This window comes from Phocoena phocoena, chromosome 15 (assembly GCF_963924675.1).
Source record: "Phocoena phocoena chromosome 15, mPhoPho1.1, whole genome shotgun sequence".
NCBI lineage: Eukaryota > Metazoa > Chordata > Mammalia > Artiodactyla > Phocoenidae > Phocoena > Phocoena phocoena.
In genome coordinates, this window is record NC_089233.1 from 63,723,913 (window position 1) to 63,736,527 (window position 12,615).

General features: G+C 40.1%; 1 protein-coding gene across 2 annotated transcripts in view; it reads left to right on the forward strand.

The window, feature by feature from the left end:
• Window positions 1-1,611: 1,611 nt before the first annotated feature.
• ACSS2 (acyl-CoA synthetase short chain family member 2) overlaps window positions 1,612-12,615 on the forward strand; it is a 47,681-nt gene continuing 36,677 nt past the window's right edge. Inside the window, exons 1-2 of one of the 2 annotated variants that reach the window (XM_065893614.1) lie at window positions 1,612-1,831; window positions 7,844-8,039. In XM_065893614.1, the coding sequence (XP_065749686.1) occupies window positions 1,654-1,831; window positions 7,844-8,039 (374 nt within the window). In that variant the 5' untranslated portion in view covers window positions 1,612-1,653. The remainder of the gene's footprint in view (window positions 1,832-7,843; window positions 8,040-12,615) is intronic. The other variant, XM_065893613.1, reaches the window with a different exon arrangement.

Consider the following 12,615-nt stretch of genomic DNA (forward strand, 5'->3'; position numbering starts at 1 on the left):
AAGAAGGGCTGGGAAGAGAGGGGAGAAGGGAGAGTGCTGCCCAGAACTTTGTGTGTGGGATGGAAAGATGACCATTTATAGTAGGACTGTGTGCCATTGCATATGCCTTTCTCTTCACAGAGAGGTTCCTGTCTCCTCAGTGAGGTCCATAGGGCTTATTATGCTTCAGTGAAGTCTGATCCCCTGAGTAGGGTCTGTCCCCACTAAATAAGGTCTGTGCCCCCTCAGTGGTGTGCATTCTCTCAGTGTAGTAAGAGGCCCTTCAGTGGGGTTGAGTCCTCTCAGTGGGGTTCATGCCTCTTTAGTAAAGTCTATATATTTTGTATCTCTTTGGAGGAAGCCCATGTGCCCTCAGTAAGGTCAGTGACCTTCAATGCCATTCATGTCCTATTAGCAGGGTCCACAGCCCTTTCAGTGAGATCTGAGATGCCCCAGTAAGATCTGTGTTCCCTTAATGGAGTCCATGTACCTTCAGTGAAGTGTGTGTCCCTTTTGTGCAGTTAATGCCTCCTCGATGAAGTATCGTCTTCTCAGTGGGGTCCATGTCTATTCCATGAGGTCTGTATCCCTTCTGGGAGCCCTGAGACCCTTTCCTCAGGATTGGGTAGGCTCTGGATCAAGGTATGACCATGGGGAGGTTTGTTTGTTTGTTGTTTTTTTCCAGTTTAGGGTGTGCTGGCCTTGCAGCTAGCTGGACAAAGAACAAGAGAGCAGGTGGGAAGGGAGGCTGGGCCAGGTGGGGTCCTGTGTAGGCTTCAGGAAGTGGGGGCTACCTGCTTCTGGGCCTCAGAATCACTCTTGGAGTTGGATACTTAAGGATCCTTCCTGCCTTGACGGCCATTCTGTGAACCGATGGGCAGGAGTGGGCCCTTCTTGGTGGTAAGTACAGGTGGGAGATGGAGGGTCCTGGCTGGTCTTTCCTTTCTGGAGTGGAAGAGATAGAGAGAAGCCAGAGGTGTCTGAGCCCAGGTGTGGCAGGAGAGGGGTCTCTTGGTGAAGTAAGAGACTGGGAAGGAAAGAAGTGTGTGATTCCTTCTACTTGCATAGACTTTGTCATTTCACAAGCCTTAGCGTCAGCCTGATGAGGCGGTAAAAACACCTGGAGTCAGGAGACCTAGGTTTGGCCCAAGTTACGGTCGTTGTTTTTTCTGTGACCTTGTACAAAGCCCTCCCTTTCCCTGAGTTTACCATTTATGCACTGAAATGGGTTTACTAGCAAAGACTGAAGGCGCCTCCTAGTCTTCACTTAATGAGTCTTTGCATTTTAGGTCTGGATGGAAATTCGTAGACCCTGTCACAGCCAGCCTCGCCACTCCCCGTCACTCCATGGGCCCACCCTCTCTCCCGTCACGCCTGGCCCCTCCCCTTCTGCTTTCGAGCTGCGGTTCCACCCTTTCCGCAAGTCAGCTCCGCCCCATCCCCCAAGCAATGTTCGACTTTTCCCTATCGGTCTCTTTGCTAGCCCTGGTCCCACCTCCACCAGGCATGGCTCCGCCCCTCCGGGCCACCTCCCCCGCCACATGCCTAAGCCACGCCTCTGCTGTCAGGCCCCGCCCTTCTCTGAAGGCCCCCGCCCCTCGGTCGGCCTGTTTTCCCCCTCCTGGCCGTCCGCTGAGACCGCCAAGGCTGCAACGGTGTTCGGAACTTGAGGTGATGGGGCTTCCCGAGGAGCGGGGCCGGAGCGGCGGTGGGAGCGGGGTCCGGGAGGAGGCTGGAGCCCGGAGCCGGTTGCTGAGTTGGTCTCCGCCGCCCGAGGTCAGCCGTTCCGCGCACGTCCCCTCGCTGCAGCGCTACCGCGAGCTGCACAGGCGCTCCTTGGAGGAGCCGAGAGGTGAGGCCGGGCCCGGGCGGGCCTGAGAGACGTCAGGGAGGAGAGAAGTGGGGGGCTCACAGGAGAGTGAGGAGTTGGGGTTCCCTTGGGAAACTGAGGGGTCCGTGAGAAGATAGAGGTTTTGTGAGGGAAGAATTGCGGTTCTTTAAGGAGACGGAAAAGGGGTTCCGGGAGGAGAGGGGGGTTCTCTGAGAAGGAGGGTTCTGTAGGAAATGAGGGTTCCCTAGGAATTGGGGGGGTTCCTTGGCGGCTTGGGGGTTTCGTGAGGAGATGCAGGTTTTGTGAGGAGAGTGAAAGTGTCCTAAGAAGAGAACAGTTCCTCAGGTGAAAAGGCGGGTTCTTAAGGGCGCAGAGCGCCTTGAGGAGAGGCGGGCCACAAAGAGAATTTTCTTAGCCGCTTTTCAGACCAGCCTACCCAGTGCCTCCTGACATCTTTAACCTGTGAGTTAGTCTCCACTGCTGAGGGGCAGTAGGGTCCCATCCTGGGGTCCCCAAATTAGTAATGGAGTCCCAGATCTATTTTTAGTATTTTAGCAATCCCAATGGAAACTACCATATAAGACTGAACAAGTCACTAAAATGTTGTCTTTTAAAAAGAAATTAGGGATGGGATTGTAATAACTCAGAAATTCTGATAGGTAGTTCCATGTCTTTAAGAACGTGTGGGGAAAATTCCCCATCTGTGCCCTCAAGCTGGGTTAGGGGTCACAACTGTAGCTGAGGTGGGAGGCAGCATGATGTTGGCAGTGGGACAAGCTTGAGCCACCGAATCAAACTCAGAAAAATCTAGATTTAGATCCTGGCTCTACCACTCATTTACTGTGTGGCCTTAGGCAGATTTTAAAACCTGTCTGGAATTCCTTCTCTTTATCTATAAGACAGAGGTAATAATACCTGCCTCACAGTTTCGTTTGAGGGCAAAAATGAGTAATAAGTGAGGTGTGCATTATAGAGTGCCTGATGCACAGTAGTGTTCACTAAATAGCGGTTAGTCTGATAACAATAGGAACAAAGTGGATGAAGCAATTATTGAGTAATGCCGGATGAGACTGAATCAAGTGTAGAGTGGTTGATTGCTGCATGCAGTGTCCAAGTTTGAGTCCTCAGACCTCTTTTATTTTTTTAAGGTGTTCGTATAGATATTTATTGACTAAATTTGCCTACATAGAGAGTGTCTTACTGCTCATTAATGTATACCACACCTTAGACAAATATTACACTTAAAAGAGTCAACTGGTTGGTAATTCTTTCCTTGCCAAAAGTTTCTACGCTTTATAAAAGAATTCACAGTAGGCTTCCTTTAATAGGGAAATGAGCCAATATCTTTAAATAAAAACACAATCACATGGAACTTTCATAAAACACACTTATATCACACACCTGTATCCACCAACCACTCCAGGATTCTGACTTCTTGGGATAACACCATGTTTTTGTTGGGATTCTCTAGGAATAAAATGTAAAGACCAATTAATATACTGGTTCTATAATAATATCATATCTTCATTTTTCCAATGGAGACTGCCTGGTTGGCTCTCAGAGAGGTGATCTAATCTATAGTCTCACCCCCTAATCTAAGTTCACTTTCAGGTTAGATGTCCCCAGCTTGTTTCTTTTCTTTTCTTTCTTTCTTTCTTTTTTTTTTTAATTGTAGTTGATTTACAATGTTGTGTTAGTTTTAAGTATACAGCAAAGTCATTCAGTTATTTATGTATATCCTTTTTCAGACTCTTTTCCCTTATAGGTTATTACAAAATATTGAGTATAGTTCCCTGTGCTACACAGTAGGTCCTTATTTGTTATCTATTTTACATATAGTAGTGTGTATACGTTAATCCCAAACTCCTAATTTATCCCTCCCCTCCTACTTCAGGCCTCTTTTCACTTCTCTTCCCTCTCTATTTTCTCCTGTCATGAGTTCATCTGTTTCCCAGGGGTGAGGCATTTTTTTTTAATTGAGGTAACATTATTTAAGTTCCCTGTGTACAGTGTTATATTTCTACTTCTGTATACACTACAGTGTGGTCACCACCAAAAATTTAGTTTCCATCCATCACCATATAATTACCCTCTTTACTCATTTTCCCCTCCCCAACCTTCCTCTCTGGTAACCATTGATCTGTTCTCTGTATCTACGTGTTTGTTTTTGTTTAGTTTGGTTTGTTCATTTATTTTGTTTTGTTTGTTTTTTATATACCACATATGAGGGAAAGCATATGGTATTTGTCTTTGTCTAACTGTCTGAAATGGTGAGATTTCATTCTTTTTATGGTTGAGTAATATTCATATATCCATATAATAAATATATATCTCTATATATCACATCTTCTTTATCATTCATCTATCAATAGACACTTAGGTTGCTTTCATATCTTGGCTATTTATTGTAAATACTACTACAATGAACATAGGAGTACATATATCTTTTCAAAATAGTGTTTCTGTTTTCTTCAGAAAAATACTCAGAAGTGGAATAATGGATTGTATAATAGTTCTATTCTTAATTTTTTGAGGAATCGCCATATTCCAAAGTGGCTGCACCAATATACATTCCCACCAACAATGTATGAGGGTTTCGTCTCTCCATATCCTTTCCAAAACGTGTTATTTCTTGCCTTTTTGATAATAGCCATTCAAACGGGTGGAGGTGATATCTCATTGCGGTCTTGATTTGCATTTCCCTAATAATTAGTAATACTGAACATTTTTTCATGTGCCTGTTGCCCATCTGTATGTCTTCTTTGGAAAAATGTCTGTTCAGCACCTATGCTCATTTTTTAATTGGGTTGTTTGTTTTTTTGTTGTTGAGTTGTATGAGTTCTTTATATATTTTGAATACTAACCCTTTATTGGATATATGATTTGCAAATATCTTCTCCCCAGGGGTGAGCTATTGCTGTCACAAGAACTCCTTTTCTACATATTTAGCTCTGTATCCAGGATCTCACTTTTGCTCTAGTCTCAAATTTCATAGGTCTGTAGAGCATTTTATTCACACACCCTGTTGTTATACCATATTTAATATGACTGTGACTCAGATTTACCAATTTTCCCTTCCAAACCTGCTTTCCTCCCTAATTTTCTAATCCCTGTCAATGGCACCATCCCAGATCCTATCTATCTGTATATCTTATTTATTTATAGATTGCTTACTGCTTACTAAGCACAAATTCTGTTTGATTTGATGTAGAGACTATTATCCCCATTTTATGGAGAAGGAAACTGAAGCTTAGAGAGGTTAACTTAATTGCACAAGGTCACACAGGTACTTAGTGGTGGAGCTGTGATTTGAACCAAGGTAGTTTTGATTGCAGAACCTGTTCTCCCAATAGCTATGCTGTTCCTCTTCCCTGATCCATAGGCTGCCTTTCACCAAATTCTGTCAAATACTCTTTCAAAATCTCTCTCAGGTTACCTTTTCTTCCATTCCCATAGACCCTTTTAATTCAAGGGAGCAGCCTCCTAATTGCTTCTCTCTCCACTAGTCTCACTCATTTCCAATATTTCTGGTAGATTTAGATTTAGATTTATCTAGACACTATTAGCCTGATATTATGGAAACACTGCTTTCATATGTCACTTCAAAAACTTGCAATAGTTCCCTATTTCCTACAGCTTCAAATTAAAATTCTGCCTTTCTTTCAGAGTCTCTGGATAACTAGAACACCCCACCTTTCTATTCTTATCTTCCGCTACTCCCTACCATATACCCCTCATTCTACAACAGGTCATTCTTGTTGATATACTGGATATGCAAAAGTCCCTTTCCCATCTCCTAGCCTTTGCCCATTCCCTTCTGTTCCTCTCTACCTAGTCAAACCCCGACAATTCCACAGAGCATTCCCTGATCATCCCAGACCATTTTCATCTTTTCCTCTTCTAAACTTTTTCAGTACTTAGAATGTGTGCCAAAGAAACATCCAGAGTTCAACAGCTCCACCAGAAATAAACAAAAACAAAAACTAAGTGATCATGGACTTCCCTGGCGTTCCAGTGTTTAAGACTCCGAGCTTCCACTGCAGGGCGCACAGGTTTGATCCCTGGTTGGGGAACTAAGATCCCATATGCAGCGTGGCGTGGCCAAAAAACAAAACAAAACAAAGCAAAGCAAAACAAAAAAAACTAAGTGATCATAAAACTCAGTTTTCTTCACTCCTTGTTGATGGACATAAATGTGGTTCATATATAGTTTTACATAGTTTATGCCTACTAATTATCACTTTAAAATATTTTTGAGTATACACACATACTCAGTGTAGTTGTAACAACATGGACTTCAGAGTTAGACCCATTTGTTCCCTCTTTAATGGCCATTTAGTATTCTATTGTTATCACTACCAGTATTGCTAGTTTTTATCAGTTTTTTCATTATTGGGCTTTAGGGTTGTTTCTAGTTTCACTATTATAAATAGTGTTAGTATAAACATCTCTTGAGTAATCTCTTTTTTTCCTTTGGTATTATTTTCTTAGAGTGGGTTCCCCAAAGTTAAGTTAGCAGATGAAAGGGTATTAAAAATGTTATGATTCTTGTCAGGCATTGCCCTGCTGTTCAGTAAATTGTGCTAATTTCTTATAATGCTGTTATCATATAAGAGTATCTGTTTTCTAGGGCCACTCAAGCATTGAGTTTAATCTTTCTTTTAGTCTTTGCTAGTTTTATTGGCATATAATGGCACCTTGGGGTTGATTTAATTTGGATTTCTTTAATTCATTGCAAATTGTACTCCATGTGATTTAGCTTTCAATTATATTCTGTCTTGTATATTCAAAAATATTTTATGTTAGTCTTATCTCTTTAATCAGATTATATAAGCTAAATCATCTAACCTTGAACAAGTCACTTTACCTCTATAAATTTGATTTCTTATCAGTAAAATGAGGGGGTGATAACCTCTAAAGTTCCTTCCATTATTAAGGTTCTAAGTGTCTCTCTCTCCTCTAGCTCCTGATCCAGTACTGAGATTATCCTAGGTGTTCTGCAGTTGTATGTTTAACCTGTTGAGTACCTTTTCTCCAAAGTAGCCAGGCAAATATTTCAAGATTATAAATCTGATCATGTCCTTCTCCTGATTAAACTCCTGTGATGGCTTTCCATTGCTCTTAGGGTAAATAGCAAATTCTTTATGCTTCCTTAGAAGCATTCCTTAGAATCCTTAGAATCCTTAGCTTCCTTAGAATTCTTTCTTAGAAGGATTGCCTTATCTGCCCAGTTTATGCATCAATTCCTGCTGTTCTTTCTGTAATTCTCAGTGCTTCGGCCTAAGGGAGTTCCTCTTAACGCATACCCTTGGTTCTTTTCTGTCCCATATTAATGTCTTTCTTGGTGGAGGCGTGGAGAAAAACTCCTATTCATCTTTCGGATTTTAGCAACAATGTCTTCCTCAGGGCAGTTCAAATGGTGACTTAGTAAATGTATAACCTTGGGCAAATTATTTAACCTCTCTGAGCCTCGATTTTCAAATCAATAAAATAAGAATGAAAATAAGGCCTACCTCCTAGGGTTGTAGTAAGAACTAAATAAGATAATGCATTTAAGGAGCTTAAAGCAACATCTGGCACTTAGCAAGTAACACTTGGGCAAGTAGTAGTAGGAGAAAGAGATGCTCATTAAATAATTGCTGAGAGTGAATGAACAAATTAAGCCTCCTATGTCATGGAAGGCTCTGTGGGTAAAGGATTTCTTCCTTTCACTAATTAGTTCATTTAAAAAGTTACTGATTGACTACAGCGTACTAGGCATTGTGGCTACAATTTAAATAGACGGTGAAAAATGGAGTGGCAGTTTTGAGAAGGGAGGGAAGAAATTTGAGTCAAGATTCAGCCCATAGGAATAGAAGGTGGTTTAGGAGTGTGGTGGGTGTTAAGATTTGATAGGTAGAGGAGGGACCCAGGTGGTAGGTCCTAGAGTACAGGCAGAGTTATGACTTGGTCCTGTGCATAGACTGGTAAGCTATCTGAGGATAAATATGTCTGAGAAGCTAAGTGATGTCTGGGCTTCCTTTTCTGTTGCAGAGTTTTGGGGAGACATTGCCAAGGAATTTTACTGGAAGACCCCATGTCCTGGTCCATTCCTCCAGTACAACTTTGATATGACTAAAGGGAAAATCTTTATTGAGTGGATGAAAGGAGCAACTACCAACATCTGCTACAATGTACTGGATCGAATTGTCTACGAGAAAAAACTTGGCGATAAAGTTGCTTTTTACTGGTAAAAACATCTATTTTATAGCCTGTGGCAGATAAAAAGTCATCCTCACATTTATATAGTATTTTATAGTTCACAAAGTACCTTAAAAATCCATGAATTCATTTGATGCTTACAACAACCCAGAAGAATAAGCAAAGTATCATTAACTTAATGTCTCAGGTGAGGAAAAATACCTCAAGTAAGTTAATGACTTCCCTAAAATCACATAACTAGAATGTGACAGAATTGACATTCAAAGCCAAGTGTCCTGACTTCTAGTCTAGTGTTCTCAACTTGGAGAGGAACAAGGTGAGAGGGTAAATGGAAGCAAACAGTACTAAGTAGCTTTCTTTCTCATTCTTGCTTTGGGAGAAAAATGGATATTGGATTTTTCACTACCACTACCACTGTTATCATCATTACCTTTGATTGAGATATATGCCAGACACTGTGCTCAAGTGCTTAGCAAATATTATCATATTTGATGCTCACAGCAACTAAGAATACATTATTTATTTTCCTCATTTTACATATGTGAAAACTGAAATTCTGAGATGTAGATAAATGACTTATCTGAAGTCATACAACTAGTAAGAAGCAGGGCTAAGATTCAAACCCCAGTAGCACAATTCCAGAGTTTATACTCTTAACCATGACACTATACTATCCTTTTAATTTCTTATACTAGCCTCCCAACTTAGCTTTGCAAAGTAGGTATTGTTTGCTCCATTTTATAGCTGAAGAAATGAAGCACACATCTGTGCTTCATAGTGAATAAGGTCATAGCATGAGTAACTGGTAGAGCCAGGATTCAAACCCGTCTGTCTGATTCCTTGCTTTTAACACTAGGCCACACTGCCTCCCCAACTGAAACTGAGACCCCCCCCTCCTCCTAGCAACATAGCTTAGAGGAGGTGTTACAAAACTGAACCTGATATAGGATCTTGAAGTTCCAGTTATTGGAGTGTTGCTTCTGCCACCAACCATGAGCACTTTGGAATTGATCTGTTTCTTTTTAAGTAAGCCAATAGGAGCACGTTGGTATTTCATGGAAGAATTAAATTGGTAGTCAGTAAAAATTTGCCCAGTTTGTGTGATATATTGAGAAAAGCCCTAACCTGAGAGATAGGAAACTCAGATTCTTATTCCAACTGTGCCATTCACTTGCTTTGTAACCCTAAGCAAGGCATTTAACTCTCTGAAAGTCAGTTTCCTCATTCATAAAATGGGGGTAATAATTCTACCCTTGTCTTTATCTCTAGATTGTTATGAGAATCAAATATGATATTGTAAAAGCATTTATTTGTTCATTGGAAAACAACATACAGATGTGAGTGGTCTGTTATCACATTACCATTGTTCAGTTTGGGGTCACTTTGCCACTGAAAGTCATGGCCTATTATGCCTGTTGAGACTTTGTTTAGCTTCTGCCCTGGGACTTTATGCTTGAGCTCCAGCTGACACTTGGGCCCACCTCCTAGGTTCCTTAGGGATCAAAAAACCTTTAAAGGTTTTCAGAGGAGATGCTTTTGTCTAAATTTGTTACCTGGTTTGAAATAATTCAGGTGCAAGATGAAAGACTGAAAAACACAGGCCAGAGTTGTCCAATCACTGGATATTGCTGCAGAATGCTGAGGCCCTTCTTTTAGTTCCCCTACCATACATACCTGAACAGAGCCTGTCTCCACATTTGTAAAATGAAAGGAGTAGATTAGATCACTGTTCTCCCAAGAATGCTCTAGGAACCACTCACTAACTACTAGACATATTAGCAGGGGCTTCTTGATTCATGAAACAAATGAGACTGAGAAGCACTACATAATAAATTACCTTTGTGGGATTCCCAATGTATATTAATATAGTAAAGACTCCAAGAAGTCCTACAGTAAAGACACCTGATTAATTTTAACATGGGATTTTTAAAGTTTATTTGAGCCCCAAACACATTTTGTAGCATGCTATTAACATCAAAAGAAGCAGTATTCCATGGAACACCAATTTGGGAAGCACTCGATTATATAGTCTCTACATTTACTTTCAGTGCAAAATTCTGTAACTCTATAACAAGACATTTTCACTCCATTTTTACATTGGTCACTCAACCAATAAGAATTTTTAAAGATATTGGGTACACAGCCCTATGTTATGTGTTATGGTACAAGGGTAAGAAGAGTGGAGACAAGTACCACACTGGCCATTATTATTCAATTCTCAAGCTACAAATAAATCACATTTGTTAAAAGAAAGTAAAGTGCAAACATGCGAGATACTTGGTTACTTCCCTTTTCTACCTCCATATTTTAAAAATAATATGCTTACACTGCTATTTCTTCATCTTTTTTTTTAGAAAGTATTGACTTCCTTTTATGATAGATGAGAATTCAGTTCTTGTGTACTCCTCCAGCTTCCTTCTCTTTTTTCCTCAATATAATTATACCTCTGTTTTTTAGTTGATTTAAAAATCAATGTTTATGTTAGAATAATCTATCACAGTTGCAGTTCCTTTTATGTAAAGATTTTTTTTTCACAGAAGTTAAAAATCGCCTGCCATCTTTCTTGCACTATTTGCCTTTATCATATACTCAATTTTTTTCAAACTATCATATAATTTATTCTCTGAAGTGCTGTTTTTCTCCTTTGTCCTTTGTCTTGGAGCCCACCTTCTTCCCGCTCTACTTTCTATTAATGCTTTTAAAGTGACATCTTTTCAGTGATTTGTTCCAGTTGATACACTTCTTATGGAGCCATAGTATGACTTTCTTTTCAACCTAGGCATTTAGATAGCTATAATGGCATTAGAAAACCACATTTGTAGGTCACTTCTTGTTTTAGGGCATATCTTATATACATACTGAAATAATCCACAAAGGAAATAGTGCTCTTAGGAAAGTACTCCAATAAGCCAAAATAGAACAATATTAAGGAAGAATTTGGCCTTTTACTTTTGGCTTGACACATTGTAAATACTCACGGAAGAACAGTATTTTTAGAATTTGAAGTGACTGTTTTAGAGTCCATCTAGGCCAGCTCTCTTTACAGATGGGTAGATTAAGGATCAGAGAAGCTAAGTGATTTGCTTAAGGGTGATAAACCTGCTTGGAGACAGTGCTGAAACTAATCTCCAGATATCCTCACTCCTACTCAACTTCTCTTTTTACCATATGATACTACAGTGGACCCTTGAACAACTCGAGGGTTAGAAGTGCCAACACTTGCACAATCCAACCTGCATGTAATTTATAGCTGGCCCTCCATAGCCTCTGTATCCGAGGTTCCACATTTGTGGATTCAACCAACAGTGGATCATGTAGTACTGTAGTATTTACAATTGAAAAAAGTCTGCATATAAATGTATTCATGCATTTCAAACCCGTGTTGTTCAAGGGTCAATAGTACTTCGTTATTCTAGCTGTGCAGTACTTGGCTGTGACCAGTGAAAAGAGAAATTAGTCATATTAGTTAAATTAACTTTAAATTAATTTGCTTAAAAATGTAAAATAAATGGTGTCACCAGGTTTAAATGGCCCAGACCCTTTAATGAATGTAAAATAGATTTACATTCTATTGGGGAAGACCAGACAGGCCTACATGAAACAGCCTGAAAGCAATTATGGGTCAAATTGCAAAGAGCCACTTTTACTAATAGTTCACAGAAGGGAGAAAGCATTGCAGGGAGGCAGTATAACATAAAATTAGGAGAATGTGTTTTGGTGTCAAACTAACCTAATTTGAGTTGTGTTTCTGCCACTAACTAGCTTTACGATTTTGCACAAGTTACATAACCTCTTTGAGCCTCAGTTTTCTCAACTGTGAAATGTAGATAAAAATAGTTTTTATCTCATGGAGTTGTCAGCTGAACAGGATTGAAAAGGATAACAAACCCATGTGTCCAATTCCTGGCACATTGAAAGCACTCAAATATTAGCCGCCATTATTATTATATCGGGACAGTGAGATGACCAAGTCTGTCTAGAGTAAAGGGTTTATGTAGGGAACAATTTATTCATTCAATACTTATTAAGAACTTACTATGTACCAGGAAGTATTTTGAACAAACAGACAAACTCTCTGCCCTCGTGAAGGTTATATTCCAGCTTAAGGAGACAGACAATAAACAAACCAACCAATAAATATGTGACAGGTAGTGATAAGTGCTATAGAAAAATACAAAGCAGTTTAAGGAAAAAGGAATGGCAATGAAGAATAGGGATTGATAAGGGAAGCACTCTCTGATAAAGGTGACATTTGAGCAGAGATATGAAGGAAATGAAGAGTGTTATGCCCATAGCTGGCTTGGGAAAGGGAAATATTCCAGGTACATGGAGGAGCAAGTGCAAAGGTCCTGAGATGGGAGTGTTCTGCTACCTGGGGTATTTGAATACTAGCTAGGAAGTTAGTGTAGCTGAAGCAGTATTAGCTAGAAAAACAGAGTAGTAGGGAATGAGGTCAGCAGGACACTAGATTGTATAGAATCTTGAAAGACTTTTGGGTTTTATTCACAGTGAAATGGGGAACCACTGGACAATCTTGAGCATAGAAGTAAAAATGATTTGACTTATATTTAGAATTATGTTTAGAATCTGTCTTTGTGTTGAGA